Source organism: Miniopterus natalensis, chromosome 1 (genome assembly GCF_054644295.1).
Source record: "Miniopterus natalensis isolate mMinNat1 chromosome 1, mMinNat1.hap1, whole genome shotgun sequence".
Taxonomy (NCBI): domain Eukaryota; kingdom Metazoa; phylum Chordata; class Mammalia; order Chiroptera; family Miniopteridae; genus Miniopterus; species Miniopterus natalensis.
Window position 1 is genome coordinate 68,656,028 of NC_142081.1, and position 20,991 is coordinate 68,677,018.

Here is a 20,991-nt window from a genome sequence, read left to right on the forward strand (position 1 = left end):
GTTTCTTTTATTTCTCTTATGGTCTTTGGGGAATCTTTGGTAGAAAGTTTGAGTAAAGCATTTTTGTGCTATTAGGTCATGAGAGTAGGGAGAAAATGCACCTTTTTTACCTAAAAAGTTACAATTTTGAACTCTAAAACAAGAGATTTCAAATGTTAAGTTTTACAGATGACTTGTTGATTCAGGAAAAGCTGCTTATTTGGCTTTGAATCAAGTAGATCTCTTTATTTTAAGTTATTTCTGTTCAGTGATATCCAAGGGACCTCCTTATACAGTGAAATCTAACTTCCCTGGAGTGAGGCCGGGAAGCTGTTTCTGACAATCATTCGTTAACACACTCGAGAGCATTTTAGAACCGCAGTGGAAGGAAATCCCAGAGCCAGCTGGGAATATGTCCTCAGAGACACCGGCAAGGGAGGCGTCTGAGACAGCTGAGATTTGGAGACATGAAAGAGGTTACTTGTTGTACACCTGAAACCAATACAAAATAATATTGAATGTAAACTGTAATTGAAAAATAAAATAAATATTTTTTAAAACCCCAAAATTTAAAAAGAAAGAAAGAAGTTAAAGATGGAAGATAATGCAAAGGAAAAGGGAAGGAAGACAGCAGGCAGCCCAGAACAGTACTCAAAGAAGAGCAAAGGAAGGAATTTATGTTGTAGCAGGAATGAGGGCAGGTTAGATTTTAAAGGAAAAAAGTTCTGAATTTGACTGATTATTAAATGCAAAAGAAATTATATAAACAGCTAGGAAGTTTTTCTTTAAAGACTGGTAAAATACGAATACAAAAAAATTAAAATGCAATAAAATAAAAAATTAAAGATAGTTAAATGCAAAAAAGGTGGAGGAGGAGGAAGACAAAGGGGAAGAGAAGGAGAGGAAAGAAAGATTGCCGGTCAATGTATGTAGAAAAAGTGGCAGAATTTAAAAAGCCAACATTTGGCAACCACCAATGTAAAAATTGATTTAGAAAGGAGCATCAGTAAGATGCAGAATTGTGGGAGAACAGGATATCCATAAGATCTTAAATAACCGCTCTACTTGTTAATTACAAAGGGCAAGCATTCCTTTACAACAGAGAAATCTAGCAGGCAAGCTTTGCATCGCCAATAATGTAATGAACTAACATTACATGCCTTCTGATGTGGTGCAGTGGAAAGTATACAGTATCATCTAGGTAATATTATTGCTAAAAATGTCTAACCTGAACCTCATCATGAGGAAAGAATCAGAAATTCGGATTGTATAAGGTGAATGGTGGCCTAGACTCTACAAAATATAAATATCATAAAATATACACACGCAAATATGAGGGCTGGTTCTAGATGAAAGGAAACTAAAAAGACATAATTAAATGTGATGTGTGAACCTTGATTGAATCCTGGATCAGGGTGGGGGCAGGAAAGCTGTACTGGACATTATTGGGGCAGTTGGGAATTTGAATATGGACTGGATGTTAGATAATATGATTATATCAGTATAAAAGTTCTTGGTGTAATAACAGCACGGCGGTTTTGTAAGAGAATATCTTAGTTCTTAGGAGACACATTTAAGGGTTAAAATGTCATGATCCTGTAACTTATTTTCAAATGATTCAGTAAAAATATTAATAAATAAATGGATATATATAGAGAGAGATAAAGCAAATGTAGGAAAATGATAACAGTTAGTGAACCTATATGAGGGGTACATGGGTATTTGTACTATTTTTCAACTTTTCTGAAGTTTTGAAACATTTCAAAATTAAAATATAAATAAATAACATTTTTGCTTTAGCTATTTAGATTCAGCCCTTTCTCGAAACAAAGAAATGGTCTCATGGACTCTAGGATTCTTTAATTGATTTTAGGACTCCATTATAATGCCTCAGAAAATTCCAAAGTGCATGTTAATAAACACCACCTAAGATGTCAAAGCATTTTTTAAACAGGTGGAAGCAAAACAAGTGGCAACAAGTCTAGATTGTGAAGGAAACCAAAATCCAAAGAAAAATGGCTTGTCTGCTCTAAGGGTGTGGGGCTCTGTAATACAGCTTCCTCTTTCACCATCAACGATTAGTCAGTCGTTCCCTTTTAAAGAGCAACTCACTCATGCACCTGACATCCAGGGACCAGGCTTGGGCAGTGGCTAAGGCTCTGTCCATGGATCTAAGACAAAACAAAACAAAATATGCTAAGGGAGATAACCTGCAGAGCTATACCTGGAGCTCAGTTTTTCAGGAACTGACCATATTTTGTATGAGACTAGTCCTGCTATTTGAAGAGGAAGATAGCAGGATTGCAGAATCCGGGTAAGGTGGGAATGGACAGGACTTCTTCTTAAAACCATTTTCTGTGACACCTAGCTGTCTTCACTTATAAGGAGGTGATGGCATAACATTTTTTTAAAAATTCCTTAAAGTGAGTAATTTTATTTATTTATTTATTTTATTTATTTTTTAAAAATATATCTTTATTGATTTCAGAGAGAGGAAGGGAGAGGGAGAGAGAGAGATAGAAATATCAATGATGAGAGTCATTGATCGACTGCCTCCTGCATACCCCCGACTGGGGATCAAGCTCACAACCCAGGCATGTGCCCTGACCAGGAATTGAACCCCAATCTCCTGGATCCTAGGCCGACACTCAACCGCTGAGCCACACCCGGCCAGGCTAAAGTTAGTAATTTTAATTTATCTTAATTTCAAAAATTAATCTGTTTCATAGTATGTTTAAGAACATCAAATAGCATCTTGAACTTCAACAATAATACAGAGTCACAATGCTGAGAAAGGTAAGTAAGAATCACTGGCATAGGGACACCATAATGAAATCATTCATTCATTTGTTCTTTACAAGTAAATATATTATCTTGACTGAGTAGCCTGCACCATGTCAGACATTGGGGAACAAAGTACAGTATAATAAGTGTTTAACTGAAAAGGAAGACAGACATATCATGAAATAACCAGAGACCCTACATAGATGCTCTTTGATACAGCACACGCCTAAGGCTGTTTAAATGAGATGTGGAACATTGCTGCCCTAGTCAAGGACCATACTTGAGTTCTATTGACTCAAGGCTGACCGACCTTTATGCACATTGTTTCTCTTTGGGAGATACTTAGAGATGTGGGACTGTGCTTAATCTGTTCTGGTTTGAAATGCTCCTTTGAGCCGGGTGGGTGTGGCTCAGCAGTTGAGCATCAACCTATAATCCGGGAGATCACAGTTGAATTCCTGGTCAGAGCACATGTCCAGGTTTCAGGCTTGATCCCCAGTAGGGAGGGTGCAGGAGGTAGCCAATCAATGATTCTCTGATCATTGATGTTTCTATCTCTCTCTCCCTCTCCCTTCCTCTCTCTGAAATCAATAAAGACATACATATTTTTTAAAAAATGCTCCATTGCTTTCTTTTCTAAAGGTTAAACTGTGAGTGCAGCCTCAAGGCTCAAGAGACACAGGGTGATTATGAACCCTCCCACAGAACGCTGGTGCTTAGTGGATTCCCTCTGATCAGACACCGTATGTCACAACTTGAGATGAGTTGCTATGAAAAATAGCCTATGGGTTACTCTGTGTGCATGGAGCAGCTTAGAATGTAGGATGTCCTGGGATAGTGATGGTACTGAGGTTAGGCTGGGAGAAGAACTGCAGTAGTTACAAAAATAACCACTGACTTTGGTCCCTTGTGGTTTACCCGCGTTCCTACTTGGAGCTACTTATTTCCTTCTTACCTGAAGCACCTTCTATTCCTGTCTTCCTGGAAGTTCATGGCCCCCTCTTTTTATTTTATTTTATTTTTTATCCTCACCTGAGAATATTCTTTCCATTGCTTTTCAGAGAGAGTGAAAGAGAGAGAAACATTGATTGATGGCCTCCCACACACGCCCCAACCAGGGCCAGGGACTGAACCTGCAACCGAGGTATGTGCCCTTGGCCGGAATCGAACCCAGCACCCTTCAGTCCACGGGCCGACACTCTAACCACTGAGCCAAATGGCTAACCCCCCCCCCCTTTATTTGAGCAGCCTCGGCCCTGAGCATGTATAGAAAAAGGGATGTGTGAGGTGCATGGCCAGGGGGTATGCAGGTGAGGGGAGAGAGGACCTCTTCATGAACCTGAAAATGCAACGTTAAAAGGTACTGAATCTGTGATTCTGACTCACCCTGCTCCTCTTGTGAGAGAGGTTTCTACTTATCTGTCTTTGGCCTGGCTGGATTGAGGTTATTTTGAGACCTCAAACCTTTCCAGCCTTACACAAGCAGTATAGACATGGAGAGATTCTTGCGGAATCTAAGTGACTGTGACAGTACAGGAGCAACACACAGAGAGAGGCACGTGTTCATTATGTATGGCTGGAGAAATTATCTATCTCCAGGGGGACATGTTTCATTGTGCATTAGCTTCCAGCCGCTTCCTTCCTCCCTATTTCTCTGCCCACTCTCTCTATCACTGTCCTTCTGAGTCTCCTTTCTCACTTCCTGACCCCCCTTCACAGTCCACCTCTGCCCGTCAGTGTCTCCATCCATCTTCTCTGCCATGTCCATGTCTCCCTCTCCACTTTGCTCAATCTTACTCTTGCTGTCCCTGAGTCACTTTTCTGTTTGCCTCTCATTTGTCTCTTTTCTCTCTAGCTCACTTTCTTACAGTCCATCTGTGTTTCCCTTTGTAATACCAGCTTTTTGGGTACCCAGCAACTAGTGATAACCTTTTCTTGTTACATTAAAGTTCATAAGCAGCACTTGGTTTATTGATTGATTGGTTTTTATTTAAATTCTGGAGAGGAAAGAAAAGGGAATTTTTATAAAGTGAGAGAACAGAGAGAAAGCATGAAATCAAGCAAAAGGAAATTAGAAAGAAGAGGTGCCCTGAGAGGATGGTGGGGGCAAGGAGTAGGGGGAGGCATCAGAAAAGATTGAATCCACAATGTCTGATTTCCTATCAAATAACCTAGGTCAGATATTCATGGCTGATGACAGCTAAATATGGACTATAACGTGTTAAGTACCAAGTGAGGCTTGGCACCTAACTCAGAGGCAAAAGCTTTAGGAAGAAATGAGTTGGGTTAAATAAGCCCAAGAAGCTGACGTGGGTAGAATATCTTCTGCCTGACCCACTAACAGCTGCGAACGGGACATTTTAGAAATGGTTTTTATTGAAATGCTTCAGTGGGGCATAGCCCCTGGAAGCAAGAACTTGGCTCTGAGGCCCAGCCTGGGGAGCACTGCAGGAATGTGGGCAGTCAGCTGATGTGGGTGGGAGCGGGGAACAGAGGGGGCGGCCTGGGTCAGGCAGGAGGTGGCAGCAGCTGCTGATCAGGGCAGTTCTGATTGCTGTGTTTGCTGTCTCCTCTTGCTCACTATAATTAAAACTTTCCCAATATGATTCTGGCTTCCTGAGGGAAACTAGAATTTAAAAAACAAACAAGAAACAAACAAAAAACAGCAGAGATGCTTGGTTGCAATATGTGTATATTTTAAATTAAAAAGCACTTCATCATGTGTTGAGGTCACTGCTGCTGGTCAGTTTCAAAGTACCTAATCTGCTATAGCCCTGGCAAGAGGGGCTCTTCTACTGGAACAAACAAAAACAACAGAAAATAAAAAACCAGACTGTACTCACCAAATGAGATAGGCTCATGTAAATTCTTTGTTGACCCTATCATCCTCTTTACTTCTGAGACAAGGGACATGCTCCCCCGTTTCCCTCCACTTTTTGTTTCCCTTCCTCCCTTTTCACCCCACCTCTTGCTCCTCTCTCCTAACAGACCAGAAGAAGTCTGTTCTTTTACTTCCCCTCAAAGGACATAACCTTCCGCTCCCCACATAGCTTTGACAGTTAGTTCTCATTTGCTAGCTGAGGAGGATATCAAGAGACATTGACCTTCTGGTTTTGCCTAAAGAGGGAACATTCAGTAACTATTAAGCTTCAGTCCCTGATTCGCTTTCACTGTGCCCTTCCTCCCCGTGTCCTCACCTACCTTTCACCTTCCCTCATGAACATTCTACTCACTGCGCAGCGCACTGCTACTCCCCAAGGCCCTCCCTTGCCTGGTATGGAGATGCTATAGGGCACATCTGCCTTCAGCCCCACAGCATTCCCTGCTAGCAGAGAAAGCACAGGGCGTCTAGGAGTGTCTACTCCCTATTTAATCAGATTAGTCCCATCAGTATAAGGAGTTAGCTTTTGGTGTTACTGTGCTATCTGTGGAAGGAGGAGAAATTGTCAGACATCACTTAAAGAGCCCTGTCCCTTGGATGCCTGGGAACTGCCGAGAGAAATTAATCTTCCAGCTATTTAAGGCAATTTCTTTTCCATCATCCTTTGTCAAGAGGACTGCATTGGGAAATTGAATCTGATGGGAGTCCCTGAACTGGTACACTCCACTCAACAGCATCTCTCCAACCCTATGTGGCATCCATCATCCCACACAAGCAGAGACATACATTGCTGCAAAGCCAACTTCCCACCAGTCCCCAGCAGCAAGAAACTGCAGTGCACATACTGGGCCTACAGTATTGCAGTTTTCCTCTACCTCTGCTCTACTTTCTTTCCAAAAAACCTACCACAAATTGATCTCTTCCATTAAGTGAGTCTTGCCTTTTATCGAAGATCCAGGAGAGGACAGAAACAGGGATATGCCAGGACAGAACATGGGACTGTTGGTTATGCATTTTCTTGCCTGAACATAAGGACTCAGCTAAGTGAAGAGCAGGTGTTTACATTAAACAGCCAAACCACTGCCAAAGCCAAGTGTGAGACAGAAACAGGGCAAGGGCAGCATTGCTTCAAGACCATTTCTTCTCTCCAAGACTAACTTTTCATTCATGGGCTAAGAGCCTAGGGAGTCTTATGCTCTTTGGGGTCATGTAAAAGAATTCCAATCTTCAACTTTGTTTCCACCTTCAAGGTTATTTCTCAGGGCAGTTTTCAATTGTGTTCCTTAGGCCTTGGCTGGTGTGGTCCAGTGGTTAGAGCATTGTCCAGTGCACCAAAGGGTTGCGGGTTTGATTACTGGTCAGGGCACATACCCAGGTTGTGGGTTTGATCTCAGTCTCCAGTTGGGGGTGTGTACGTGAGGCAACCGATCGATGTTTCTCTCACATAGATGGTTTTTTCTCTCATCAATGAAAAACATATCATCAGCTGAGGATTTAAAAAACAAAAATTGTGTTCCTTGGGGCTACAAGTGCCAGGGAGTATGTGTATGTATGGGGGCTGGGGTGGAAAGGGGGTGTTGTGGGAAGTGGCTCCAGGGAGAGGGAGGCTCAGTGGTTGAGGCTCTGGAACCTCAACTCTATTTCAACCTGATTTGATTCATTTCAGGTGCTGGGATTTCTCATGAGAGTTCATTTTTAAAGAAAGGTTCTAATTCTTAAAAAGATCTGCAAACCACTGTCCTAAGTGAGAAGATGACTGTACCTCTGCCTCTCACACAGCTCATCATTGGCCAATGGCTCCTGCCTGAATTGCCCACAGAGTAGGTCCAGGTCTATGCTAGCAACTCCCTGACTCCAGGGGCTCCTGAGACACTTTTCAGCAAAATGAATCTCCTTAGGGACAAGAGTCACTTGTTTTCCAAACTCTTTTCTCCAGTCTCACTAATTCCCAATTTCCCTGCATTTGACAAATGGAATTAACAATCCTTGATAGGTTCCTGGTGGACAACCCTCATCAATCAATAAGGTGACTACACAGGCTGAGAGGGAAAGGAAGGTAGTCACAGCATGGGGAGGAGGCCTTACCCCTCTATTTTTATGAATGATCCCTCAGCCTCAAAACAACACTGGATTGTCACCCTCACCAATCACTTTCTTCATTCTTGCTAACTAAATACAAAGCAGTATTGTTTATGCCTTCCTCTCCCATTTTTTAAATTTTTTTTTTATTTTTTAGAGAGAAAGGGAAATGGATAAAAATATCAAGGAGAAACATTGATCAGCTGCCTCCTGCACACCCCCTGCTGGAGATCCAGCTGCCAACCCAGGCATGTCCCTGACTGGGAATCGAACTGGTGAACTCTTGGTTCATGGGTGGGCACTCAACCACTGAGCTACACCAGCTGGGCAGCCTCTCCTTTTTTAAAGGTTTCTCCGATCAACCTCCACCTCCCCTTTGTCTTTTCTTTAACAGAAGGCTTTGCCATCTGCTGCCACCATAGCTTGGGAGCCCCCTCAGTGCTGGGCGTGAAAAATTAGCCATTTTTCTCCTCTCATCAGGGACTCTTCCCAACCCACATATTTCAATGACAGTTTTGTGCTGCTTCCTGCCCAGGAGGATATAAGCCACCATCATCCCTCTCTGTCCCTAACATACACACGGGAGGGCTACCACGACTGCTTTCACACTCACCGCCCTGTCCTCTCTTCCCAGGGTCCAAGCCTTCCCTTCCTAACGGGTTTAAGACTCAAGGTTTACCTTCTTCGCCTTTCTGCTCTGCAGGTAACATCAGTCTACCCTCCCTCCCCCACCACAGGGTGAGAGCTTTTTCTTCTGCAGCTCTGCCTGGTACAGCCCTGTGCACTTTCCACCTCATCAACTTTTCATCTCTTTGCAAACAGAATCAGAAAGTCTCTCCCTCCTTCCGGCCTCACTCTCCTTCCTCTTTGTTATTAGTTTCGTGAGTAGGGACATTAATGTATTCACTAGACAATGTCTTCACACCACTGTTTCCTGTAATTACAGTCACTTCCCTCCCACTGTCCTGGCTTATTTGACTGTAAAGTGCATGGAGGAGGGACAGCGTGGAAAAAAAGACACAACACAGGCTGAGGTCGAGTAGTGTAATGTTAACATCCAAGAAAGTAACACCAATCATCACCACTGCAGCAGCTCATTAACAACTGTAACACATGGAGGTCAATGCACTAGAGCTTAAAAAAACAACCAATATAATTTGGGCCCCTCCATTATAGAATGGGGAGCTGTACCCCATTCTACCAACATATTACCAACAACAGTCACCCCAAGAAACACAAGCAGCTACATCCGCCCTCTTTCAGGGGGTAGATCCACTATACTTGTCGTGTAGATCAGCTACATTATCACTGGAGACTCGGATCCAGCCATCCTCACGGACATGGTAGAGATTGACAGAACCTCCTGAGTAGGCATCCCTATAGGTGGCTTGGTAGATGGCTCGACGGGCCAGATCATAGGCCTCTTCCACCTCTAGGTCATAGGAGTAACCCCGATCCATGACCCCATATGCATACACAGAGCCGGAACCTACAGAGAAGGTGGCCCCCGAGATCCGGTTTCCTTCACTGTCCACGTAGTAGAGCCCTGGAAAAAGAAATGAGGTTAGCAGGAAAACAAGTGACCACCCCTTTTGACATCTAACTCATCCCCCAACACAACAGATCTCCACCACTCTTGAAATACAAACAGAAATACAAGAAAAAAGGCAGTATTATAAAATTACTTAAAAAAAAAAATAGCCGAAGGAATCAGATTAAATATTAAGACTCCAGGATTCTACAACATACCAGCCCATCTCACCTCACACTGTAGTTAACTGCCGTGTTTGGCCTCTCTGTATAATCAAGAGCAAGTATAACTCAAATGACATAGGTTTCAAGCACAGAACTTCTGCAGGAGATAATATTTAAATATTTAAAACAATCCTAGCCCTCAAAGTTTAGACTATCTGGGGCACAAGACATACATCACACAGTACAGCATAAAGCCTAGAGTTCCAAATCATATTGTAAAGAGCTACCCTGTCCAATGTGGTAGCCACTAGCCAAACGTGACTATTGAGCATTTGAAACGAACCTAGAACATGATGAAATGATATTTTGGAGCTACTGGGTTAAATAAAATATACTATTAAAAATAAAATTTTTGCCCTAGCCGGTTTGGCTCAGTGGTTAAAGCATCTGCCCATGGACTGAAGGGTCCAGGGTTTGATTCCTGCCAAGGGCACGTACCTCAGTTGCAGGCTCGATCCCTCGCCCTGGTGGGTGCTCAAGCGGGAGGCAACCAGTCGACGTGTCTCTCTCACATGGATGTTTCTATCTCTATCTCTCTATCTATCCTCTACTACTCTTTCTGAAAAGCAATGGAAAAAATATCCTCGGGTGAGGGGGGGAAAAAAGGTTAGCTGACCTCTGGTATAGATGAAAATTTAGACAAAGATTTTAATAAAATTTTTATCAATTCCAACTGCCTTTGTCACCAAATTCAAACATCCTGTCCTCAAATACTATCAACAGTTCTCCATTAACTACCAAACTCATCTCTCCTGTGCCCCACCAAAACACAACTCTCCCTGTATTTTCAAATTCTGCAATGGTTTCACTAATTTTTTCCTATTTTAGTGATTCTCAACTACTACTATGCATTAGAATCATCTAAGGAAGCCTTTTAAAAAGATGCCTAGGACTCACCCCAGGTATTCTTTTTCCATTGGTCTGGGGCGGGGGATAAGCACAGGGCTTATTTTTTAAGTTCTTCAGGTGATCTAATACAAGCCAGGTTGAGAACCACTGCCCTTATCAATTTTCAGGTTCAGATGGTTCTAATGTCTACCCCAGTTTATCTCCTCCTCAGTCCTACTGCCACTACTTTGCTTAGCTGGCTCACCGTCTGGTTCCAGTTTACCTTTCTGGCTTTAAGGATCACTACTCTTCACATACCTTTAGTTCCGATTAAATTGTACTTCTAATTACTTCCCCCCAAACCTCATACTTCTCCCTTTCTTTGTTCATTATGTTTCTGTCCTCTCATTTTCACATCGTGGACAACTGCAACCTATCCGTGAAGTCTTCCCCAATTCCTCCTATCAGAAGTAATCCTCTCCTCCTCAAAACCCCTTCAGCATTTTATTGATTCTTTAAAAAATGGTATTCATCTAATTCAGCCTTGTATTAAGTCATCTGCTATCCTTTTTGTCTGCTGCTTTTTTGTTTTTTAAACTTTTCCTTCCTCCCTCCCTCCTTCTTTCTCCTCTCCCCTCCTTCCTTTTTTTGTTAATCCTCAGCCAAGAATATTTTTTCCATTGATTTTTAAGAGAGAGTGGAATGGAGGAAGGGAGGGAGAGGTAGAAGAGAGAATGAGAAACATAGATGTGAGAGAGACACATCGATGGATTGGTTGCCTCCCACACATGCTCATGGCATCGAACATGCAACCCAGGTAGATGCCTGTGACTGGGAATCGAACCTAAGACCCTTCAGTGCATGGGCCAACACTCTAACCACTGAGCCACACCAGCCAAGGCTCAGTCTGCCTTTTTTTTTTTTTTTTTTTTTAAATATCTTTATTGATTTCAGAAAAAGGGAGAGGGAGAGATAGAAACATAAATGATGAGAGAGTCGTCACTGATCGGCTGCCTCCTGCACACCCCAAACTGGGGATTGAGCCTACAACCTGGGCATGTGCTGTGACGGGGAATTGAAACCTCAGTCTCCTGGATCCTAGGCTGATGCTCAACTGCTGAGCCACACTCAGCCGGGCTCAGTCTGTTTCTTGAAGCAAAGAGCTGACTCATCCTAAATGGGACAGGTTGTTAGGAGGGCTTTGAGAAGGTACAATTTAAGTTATGCTCTAGCTTCCTAGGTTTTTCTTGCTAGCCAGCTTCTGTAAACTCTTACACTATTTCCATTACCTGTAACAAACTAAATAGCTAAGGGTTCAAAGCAGCATTTCCAAGATGCTTCCTTGGATCACACAAAGTGTATGGAACTGTTTTTTTACACCTTCCCCAAAAAAAAGTGTCTCAATTTTTAAGGTAGCAAACTGAGCTCCTCTCTCACATCCACTTTTTAATCTCCTCATTCATCCTCCATTGAGTAGTGAACACTATTCTCCAAAGCAAGTGAAAAAGCATTGGGTATCCCATAGTTCAATAGAGGAAAACTAGGCATTTAGTAAGCAGGTAAATGAATGAAGCAAAAACAACAGGAGAAAAGAACAACTATTTTTAAGCATCGAGGGGGAAAATTACACAGAAAGTGACTAGCTGTATTCCAATTTGACTAAAAGAACATTAAAAGTTGGCTGAAAAGGAGCTGACATCAGATACAAGGTTGACCTTCCTAACAAAGTTTTTATATACTGGAAAGGAAACTAGGCTAAGGAATTTCTTTTCAGAGATGACAGAACAAGACCTAGGGTGAGTATATCAAGCAAGGAAAGAAGATGTACCTAAAGGCCCCTTCTAGGCCAAAGACTCCTAAAGGGAAAAAAGGAAGAGAAATGACTAACTTTTGAGTTGCTACTTGCTGTATGTTAGTTTCAGGGTCCAGTACAGTAGCACTAGCCACATGTGGCTACTGAGCGCTTGAAATGGGGCTAATGCCACTTGTAGAAATGATATTTAAGGTATTTTGGATTAAAAGAGTTGTTAAAATTAATTTCACCTTATGTTTTTAATTTACCCATCAGGAAATTGAAAATCACATGTGTAGCTCACATTATATTTCTATTAGATAACACTGACTAGAGTTTTTAAGTCTATTATTATGCACTTCAATTCTCAAATACACTCTTTGTAGGTCTTATTATTTTATGGGATACAGAACGGAAGCAAAAACATTATGTGCCAGAAACTACACGCTTTATGTGTATTACCTCATTTAACCAATATAAGAGATGATGAAACAGATACTAAGAAAAAAAAGCAACCTGCCTAAGGTCACATGGGTAGTCAATGACGCAGCTCCTCTAACTCCATGCCCTATTCTACACCACAGTGCCTTCCTTTAACAAAGAGAAGGGTCGAGAAGCTAGCTAATCGACAAATCCTCAGCAATGATCCAAAGCCTTTTCTTTCACTCATCTGTTCAACCCCTCTTCTCTGTAGTGTCAGCCCACGAATTAGGAGGTTGAAACTTAACTCACCAGGGCCTCTCTTATCCCAACCACAGATCATGGTGCCCATGGACAGCCCCATGCCTTTGTACTGATACACCATGTTGGCGAGCAGCTTGGAGGCAGCTGCTACTGAGATGCGTTCCTTGTTTCGAAGCTCATAGATTCGACACTGCCGAGCCAGTAGCCGCTCCCAGAAGCTGCAATCTGCTGCACCCCCAGCCATGGTGCCCAGCAGGTAAGGGTTGATCTCTATCACCTTCTTTACTGTCTGGGACGCAATGTAGGCACCTGCTGTGGCCCGGGAGTCTGCTGCAACAATGACTCCATGTTGAAACTGTTAAGATCAGGTGAAAACATAAAGCAGGCCGCATTAGACCATAACAACATCTCCTTGACATTTCTTTTTGCAACCCAGAACATCTTTCTTTGTTGTTTTATACTTCACAATATACCAGCAATTTTCAATAAGTGTGCCACAAGAATTTTTAAAACACACAATGCCTATACAGTCCGGGGCACTGACATCTTTTCCCTTAGATTGTCATAAAAAAATGACAACAGCCAACACAATAGCCATCTGGTGTGAATGAATCAAAATTAGACCTATTTTTTTGGTCACATCTGTAAAAAGATATTTTTTGGTGTGCCGCAGAATTTTACTAATTAGCTTATGTGTGCCATGAGATGAAAAAGTTGCAAATCGCTGCAATATACCTCTGCACATATTAGTATCACTTGAGCTTCATATCAATAACGTGATATTGGTATAAACAGTATTGCTTTCATTTCATGGATTAGGAAAATAGGCTTAATGAGATAGAATGACTTGCCCAAGACCGTAAAACTAATTACTGCAAAGCTGGGCCGGGAATCCCAATAGTCCGGCTCCTGGTGGTACAGACCTCCCGCCCAAGAGTCCCCCTCTTGTCAGCGTTTTGGTTACCCTCGCCCAGAGGGGCCAGTTTCCAAAACCTTTGGTGAATGGTTACAACTGCCTTCCCTCAGCTAAAGTTCGTTGCCGCTGCGGCCTCCCCTTTTCTGGGAAGAAACCTGAAGTCGCTTAGGAATCAACCTAAGCAGCCTCAGGGTCTTCCTCCCTCTGACCCCCGGCCCCACGCCCCCTTCCGGCCAGAGCGGGAACCCAGGCCTCCGGGGCCAATGAGACAGCGAAACCGCCGGGGTCAGGACAAGAGGCCCGAGCCTCCGCTTGGGCTCCGTGGCCGTGGCCACTGCGGGCTCCGGTCCGGGAAGGGCGCGGGCACACGGGACTCGGCAGGCCTCGGCCGCTGGGTTCGCACCTTGAAGGCCAGGGTGGTGGTTCCATGAAGTATTTCGATTCTCGGCTCCTCTGGGGCACCCCAGCTGGGCGCGGCCAGGCTCAGCCCATCACTGGAGCTACCTGGACCCAGGTCCAACAGATCTGCACGACCTCCGAGGCCGAAAAACCCGTGGCGGTTCACCGGTAGCGAGCACTCCAACACACTGGCCAGCGCCATGTCTAGTAAGGGCAGAAGGAACCGCCTCTGAGAACGCCTAGCAGATAACGGCGGGGCAACGCCTTGCCGTCACAGCTTCACTTCCTATTAAATCTCAGGGAGGAGCCATTTTAACTCCTGGCAACCACGCCTCCAAAAACAAGAGCCAGACGCAAGGGACCATTTTCACGGAGCGGAAAAATAAATGGTTTCAATACCCTTGAATTCTACAGGGATATGTCTGCCACATTAGGTTTCGTCATGCAAACAGTAGTATTGGATTAGAGTAACCTCAAATGCCTAGGAAGCGACGGGAAACGTCCACGTTGAGTGAGGGACGTGAGGCCGGCCATCTTTGAGAAGGGCGTGACTGGTTGAAGATCCGCTCTGAAACCTTGTCCCCGCCCAGCCAGGTGTCCAAGCAACACTTTACATCTACTGCTTCAGCAGCCTGCCAAGGGGACTGAATTGCCATTTTGTTTTACCGGATAAAATAATAATCTACATTGAGGTCATTTTCCTATGAAGTTAGTTAAGCCACATTTGCTTGTAGTAAAAGCGCAACAAAATAAAAGTTATATCTATACCTGTTGTTTGATAGCGGTAATCAGCACACTACCCACGTTCTCTGGCAGTAACCAGTTTTAAAGATTCAATATTTTCTTTACTCCCACCCTCTGGTGGCAATTCTAATAAGTAATGAAGTGCCCAAAAGGCAGATAGAAGAATAAAGGAGGAAAAGCAAAGCGCCTAGTTAATTCACAAACTAGATTTTCAGCTCATCTCCTGAATAACTGAGTCATTTACAGTTTCAGAGGCTAGAGTAGAGTTGGGGCTCCATTCCCAAGAGAAAAGAAGACATATATATATGTGTGTGTGTGTGTGTGTGTGTATATATATATGTAAAAGATGTATCGAGAGGCTCTCTAACTTAAGCTTGCTAAGACAAGCTCTTTATTCAGGAGTGCACTGTATTTCATTGTCTCTTCCTCTCTCCACCCACCTTCAGTTTTCTAACCTTTTGGGAACCTAACAAGCAAGGAAGTGCGCAAAGGTATGAAATGTTGCCACCTGCTATATGTCTGGCCTTCCTTGTTGGATTCCAGTAGCAACATCCATTAATATCTAAATTCCACTTTCCTCTGATGCCCAACTCAGCCCCCTTCTCTGCCCCAGCAGATTCAGCATGTGTTATATTTTTAATGCTGAAATTTGGCAACGCTTTCCAAGCCCAACCATCAGAATGTAATGAAGCAGAAGATCCTTATCTGTGTCTCACACTTGGATGGTATTGAGCAGGTATTATTTTGCAGTCACCTCGGGAATGCAACTAGTCCTCCTTCTGACTTTTCTCAATGGTTCTTTTACTCTGCCACTAATAGCATTTGTACCTCTCTTAAGGCACTTTTACATTTTACCTAGTTATAACTGTACATTTATCTCCTACTGGATTGTGAGCTTTTAAAGACAGGTATTTCTCTATTACTCACCTCTGTGCCCAAAGTGTGCTTAATACATGTTTGCCAAATGAATACATGAAAGCACAACAGCAACGTGCTTCCAGTCACGGAGGCTTGAAGTCCTGGCTCAGCTTTGACAACTCCCCTTCCTTTCCTCCGCATCCAGTAAGTTGCCAAGTCCTGTTGATTCTTCCTCTACAGTGCTTCCCACCTTCTTTTCGTTGTAGCTGATACTACGATTGACTTATCTTCTCACTCCTCAATTAGTGAAATGTTCTCCTAACTGATTTACTGGGCCAAAACTATACTCTCTAATTCATTCTGCACAACACCAAATAGCTTTTCATAAAACACCATTTTGATTTTATTGCTTGTCTGCTTAAAAATGTACTGTGCAATTCAGCTCCTCAGCATGGCATTCAAGGACTTCCATGATGGGTTGCCAATTTACCTTACATTAGTTCTCTGCTCCACAGTCCCTACTCATGGGGACCACAAAAGAGGAGGTACAAATGATAAGAGCTGCTGTTGGTGGGAATGTAAATTGAAACAGCCACTATGGAAAACAGTGTGGAGGTTTAAAAAAAAATTAAAAGTAGAACATATGATCCAGCAATGCCACATTTGGGTATTTATCTGAGGGAAATGATATTGTAGAGATATCTGCACCCCAGTGTTCATTGCAGCATTATTCACAATAGCTAAGACCTGGAAAAACTATATGCGTGAATATTATTCAGCCATAAAAAAGAAGGAAACTTTGCCATTTGTGACAACATGAATGAACCTTGAGAGCATTATACTAAATGAAATAAGTCAGACTAAAAACAAAATAAAGTTTTCCTAACAGGGGCAGGGGTTAGGGAAATGGGGAGATATTGCTCAAAGGGATAATATCCAGTTATAAGAGGAATAAGTTCTGGGGATTTTTTAAAAAATGTATTTTTAATGATTTTTTAGAGAAAGAGGAAGGGAGAGGAAGAGAGAGAGAAAATCATTGATGTAGGAACAAAACACTGATTAAGCCCGCAACTCAGGCATGTGCCCTGACCAGGAATTGAACCGGCAACCTTTTGGTGCAAGGGGTGATGCTCAACCAACTGAGCCACACTGGCCAGGGCAAGTTCTGGGGATTTAATGTACAGCACAATGACTGTAGTTAACAATACTACATTGTATATTTGAAACTTGCAAAGGGTAAATTTTAAAATATTCTCACCATAACAACAATAACAAAAGTGGTAATTATGTGCAGTGAAGAATATGTAAACTAACCTTATTGTGGTAAACATTTTGCAATATACAGGTATTAAATCATCATATTGTACACCTTAAACTTACACAATGTTATATGTTAATTATATCTCAATAAAGTGGTGGGGAGAGGAAAATGATAAATGCTGTAAGTTCATAGGTGGGACAGGAGGTCAGTATAGACTGGGGTGAGGTTAGGGGTCCAGGAAGGTTTTGCCAAGGAGGCCTGGATTTATTTCCCTAAGTACCAACAGGGTCCCATTGCTCCTCAAACCCACATGCTCTTTTCTCTCAAACCATATCGGGTTAGAATTTTCAGAATAGGTGGTACCTAAGCCAGAATTTGAAGGATAGGATTCAAATAGATGAAGGGGAGATGGGAGATAGTGTGAAAAGAGGTTGTGGTGGATGGATTAGGATTGGACCATAGTGAGCCTTAAATGTCAGCCAAGAGTGGAGAGGTAGTTTGGTTTTGATCTTGTAGCCCTTCAAGTTTTAATAGTAGAAGAGACACAGGATTTGAGTGGTACCTTAGAAAAAGATGTCAGTATGGAACATAAGATTAGAGGAGGAGAATGGAGGGTGGCCAATTATGAGGCCATTCAACTGTCCAGATCTGACTTGATAGTCGCCTGACCTAGGGAGGTGGTGATCCATCCATATATAAAGAGTCTAAGACTTACTTAGCCTTTAGAAAGAGGAGACATTCTTTTTTTTGAGGGTGGGGGCCTTGATCAGAAGGACTTGAGCCCAGAAGAGGAGACATTCATATCTCTTTAGTAAGATTTTCATGTGGTCCTACACAAAAGAAGGGAGAAGGACTGGTTGAACCTTAGCGTGACCTGGTTTCTCCAGTCTTCCCATGAGATGCATACACTTGTCTTTGTGCTGGGACTCCAGGTAACAGTGATGCCACAGCCCTACCATTATGATCTCTGGAGGGTCCAGGCCCTTTCCTTTGTACATGGGTCTGTTTCTTTGAATAAACCCATTCCCACAGCACCCCTTTAAGCTGTAATGTTTAGTAAAATATACTCCATGTGGTTGGTGCTAGAAGTAGCTGCAGCTTTTTACTCTGCTCTAGTCTACTTTGTCTTTCCGAAGGCCAACTGTCAGGGTCCACCAACTTCATTCTTCCACCACCCCTGATTGGCCTAAGACTTAGATTCAAACATTATGGGGTCGAAGTCAGATGTTTCTCCTGCCTTAGAACTATGAACCAGTCTCTTGCCATTGTGAACTGGGCAGAAGGGGAACCATTATATTTTTTCAGCTATGTACTCAGAACTATAACACAAGTCAGAGAAGCTACACTGCTGGAGAACTGTCAGGAATGTCATCTTTGTATGCAGATGGAAGTTCATATTCACCCCCAAAACAGAGGAGAAAGAGAGCTCCAGGCTAAAGTTTCCCTGACCCCTGGCCCCTCAGTACCTTGACTTTCCAAAAGGTATTTGAGTTTCCCCCACTCCCCCACACCTAGGCTCTCTTGCTCTTTTCTCTTTTGTCCTTGCCTCAGTCCATTTCTCTTTTCCCACCTTGACCATGAGGTGAAAGTGTGAGCTGAGAGAACATCACAGTTCCCTGGCCCCATACCTCTGAGGAGAGAGCCCCATATTCAGAACTCTCGGCGGGGCCACAGCACCTATGCTGGCCACTTCAGAGGACTGCCGTGGTCACTCCTCCTCCTCGGCTGGGAGGTCTTTCAGGGCAGGGACAGGAGAAACGAGGAACCCACTCTGTTCGTTTCATTCACCCCTCCTTTCCTTGGCAGCTACCCCAACCCTACCTTGCTCCAGGTGCTTGGAGGATGACAGACAGGAGACGCCTTGGGTGAAGCTACAGTGTGTCAGAGGCAGCGTCTTCCCAGCGCTGGAGACTCCACTGGCCTCGTCCTGTGTCCCCTCGGCGCCCCTCTGAGGAGGAGGGGGCTGCTCCAACAGCTGGTCCCCAGGCCTAATTTGGGGTTAGGGAGAAGTGAAGCCACAAATCACACGCCTTCCTTGCCAGTTCTGGCTGCGGCCCAGCTTTTCCTTAGCGTCCCTCTCCCCCTACCTGACACACACACAAATCCCTGTCCTGCTCCTTCCAGCCTTCACTCGGCCCCAGGGATGGCTCTGCAGGATGTGTGCAAGTGGCAGGCCCCCGAAGTCCAGGGACTATCACCTCGCCTGTCTCCGGCTGGCGGCTGGGTTGTGCCCCGGGGCTGTGACCCTCAAAGCTTCTTGCGGACCCACGGCCCCAGGCTGGCCCACGGCACCACCACCCTGGCCTTCCGCTTCCGTCACGGAGTCATTGCCGCAGCCGACACCCGTTCCTCCTGCAGCAACTACGTGGCATGTCCAGCCTCACTCAAGGTCATCCCTGTTCACCAGCACCTCCTGGGCACCACCTCTGGCACCTCCGCTGACTGTGTCACGTGGTACCGGGTGCTACAGAGGGAGCTGCGCCTGCGGGCACTGAGGGAGGGCCAGCTGCCCAGTGTGGCGGGTGCCGCCAAACTCTTGTCAACCATGATGTCCCGATACCGGGGACTGGATCTGTGTGTGGCCACTGCTCTCTGTGGCTGGGACCGCTCCGGGCCTGCCCTCTTCTACGTCTACAGTGACGGCACCCGCCTGCAGGGGGACATCTTTTCGGTGGGTTCTGGGTCTCCCTATGCCTATGGCGTGCTAGACCGTGGCTACCGCTACGACATGACCACTCAGGAAGCCTACGCCCTGGCTCGCCGCGCCGTGGCCCACGCCACCCACCGCGACGCCTACTCTGGGGGTTCTGTCGACCTTTTTCACGTGCGAGAGACTGGGTGGGAGTATGTGTCGCGCAATGATGCCTGGGTGCTGTACTCGGAGCTGCAGAGACTCCCGGAGCCTGAGAAGCAAGAGGAGAAGGCAGCCGGCCAGGCCCATCCTGAACCTGCACCCCCCCCCAGAGCTGGTGATGGGGGACAGCTCTCTGCGGGACTCGCACCAGGAGACTCCGGGCTCCCTGCAGAGACTGAGACTCTGTAAGAAGCGGCAGGACTTGGGGGTACCCAGTGCAGGGAGCGGGTGAAGGATGGGTGTGAGCATTCTCACAGCCCCTGGCTCCAGCCCTTATGGGTGGCCGGTTTCACTTGTTCCGAGTCTCCCTCTCTTGCTGCTTCCCAGAGCTACTGATGGTTCTGCCCAGCGTGTTCCTATCGACATCCAATAGATTTGTCCAGCCTGCTCAGCGCCAAGTCCTTCTTCCAGCAAATCCTCACTGCGCGCCTGCTGTGTGCCAGACGCGTGCTAGGTGCTAGACCCTCTTTTCTTGCCACCCTCTCTCCTGCCTTTTCCACCCTCGCCCCAGTCTTGCTTTTCCTCCTGTTTCAGCCCTCATCTCAGCGTCAGAGTCTGTCAGGAGGGGAATGAGGTAGGGAGGAGCCCAAAGGGCCCGGGCTGGAGAGCAGGGCAGTGCATTGTGGGCCCTGGTGGATGGTGATGGGCTTCTCATCTGCTCTCCTCTGCCCCCCCCCCATTTCATTCTAATGACTATAATGATTACTCCTTTCCTGAGTGCAGTTCTCATGGTAACTCTCTGAGGGAAAATTATCCTCACTTTACAGAAGAGGAAACCTTGCCTGAGGTAACACAGCAAGTGGCACAGGTGAGACTTGGGCCTGGAACTTTGCTCCAGAGCAGTGCTCCTTTAGCACAGCTTCTCCCCCCAGGTCCTCTCCCGGACTTTCCTCCCTGCCACCAGGATAGAGCCCTGCAGACACCTGGGGAGGGAGGTGGGGGAGAGTAGCTGGGCTAAGACCATGCCTGGTGGCCAGCGATGACCTAACCCAGAGGATCCTGAGGGCCTGGAAGGGTGAGCCCAGGGAGGCTGCTCCCACTGAACCCCATGTGCCCTACCTGCCAGGGCCCGGAACCATCACCACAGCTCACCTGCGTGCTGCCTTTTCAGGTGTTGTTGCTGCTGCCAGACTTATTCTCCTTTCTGCCCCTACCCCCCTTTCTTCCTTTTGCCCTC

General features: G+C 45.0%; 2 protein-coding genes across 2 annotated transcripts; one reads left to right on the forward strand and one right to left on the reverse strand.

Annotated features, from left to right (window-relative positions):
• Positions 1-8,753: 8,753 nt before the first annotated feature.
• Positions 8,754-14,326, reverse strand: PSMB5 (proteasome 20S subunit beta 5). The gene is made up of 3 exons (XM_016205770.2): positions 14,102-14,326; positions 12,831-13,137; positions 8,754-9,269 (listed from the first exon to the last, which is right to left on the reverse strand). The coding sequence occupies exons 1-3, from the start codon at positions 14,297-14,299 to the stop codon at positions 8,983-8,985; spliced, it is 792 nt and encodes a 263-aa protein (XP_016061256.1). The 5' UTR covers positions 14,300-14,326; the 3' UTR covers positions 8,754-8,982.
• Positions 14,327-19,103: 4,777 nt separating this feature from the next.
• Positions 19,104-20,003, forward strand: PSMB11 (proteasome subunit beta 11). Its single transcript, XM_016205771.2, has one exon. The coding sequence runs from the start codon at positions 19,104-19,106 to the stop codon at positions 20,001-20,003; it is 900 nt and encodes a 299-aa protein (XP_016061257.2).
• Positions 20,004-20,991: the final 988 nt, after the last annotated feature.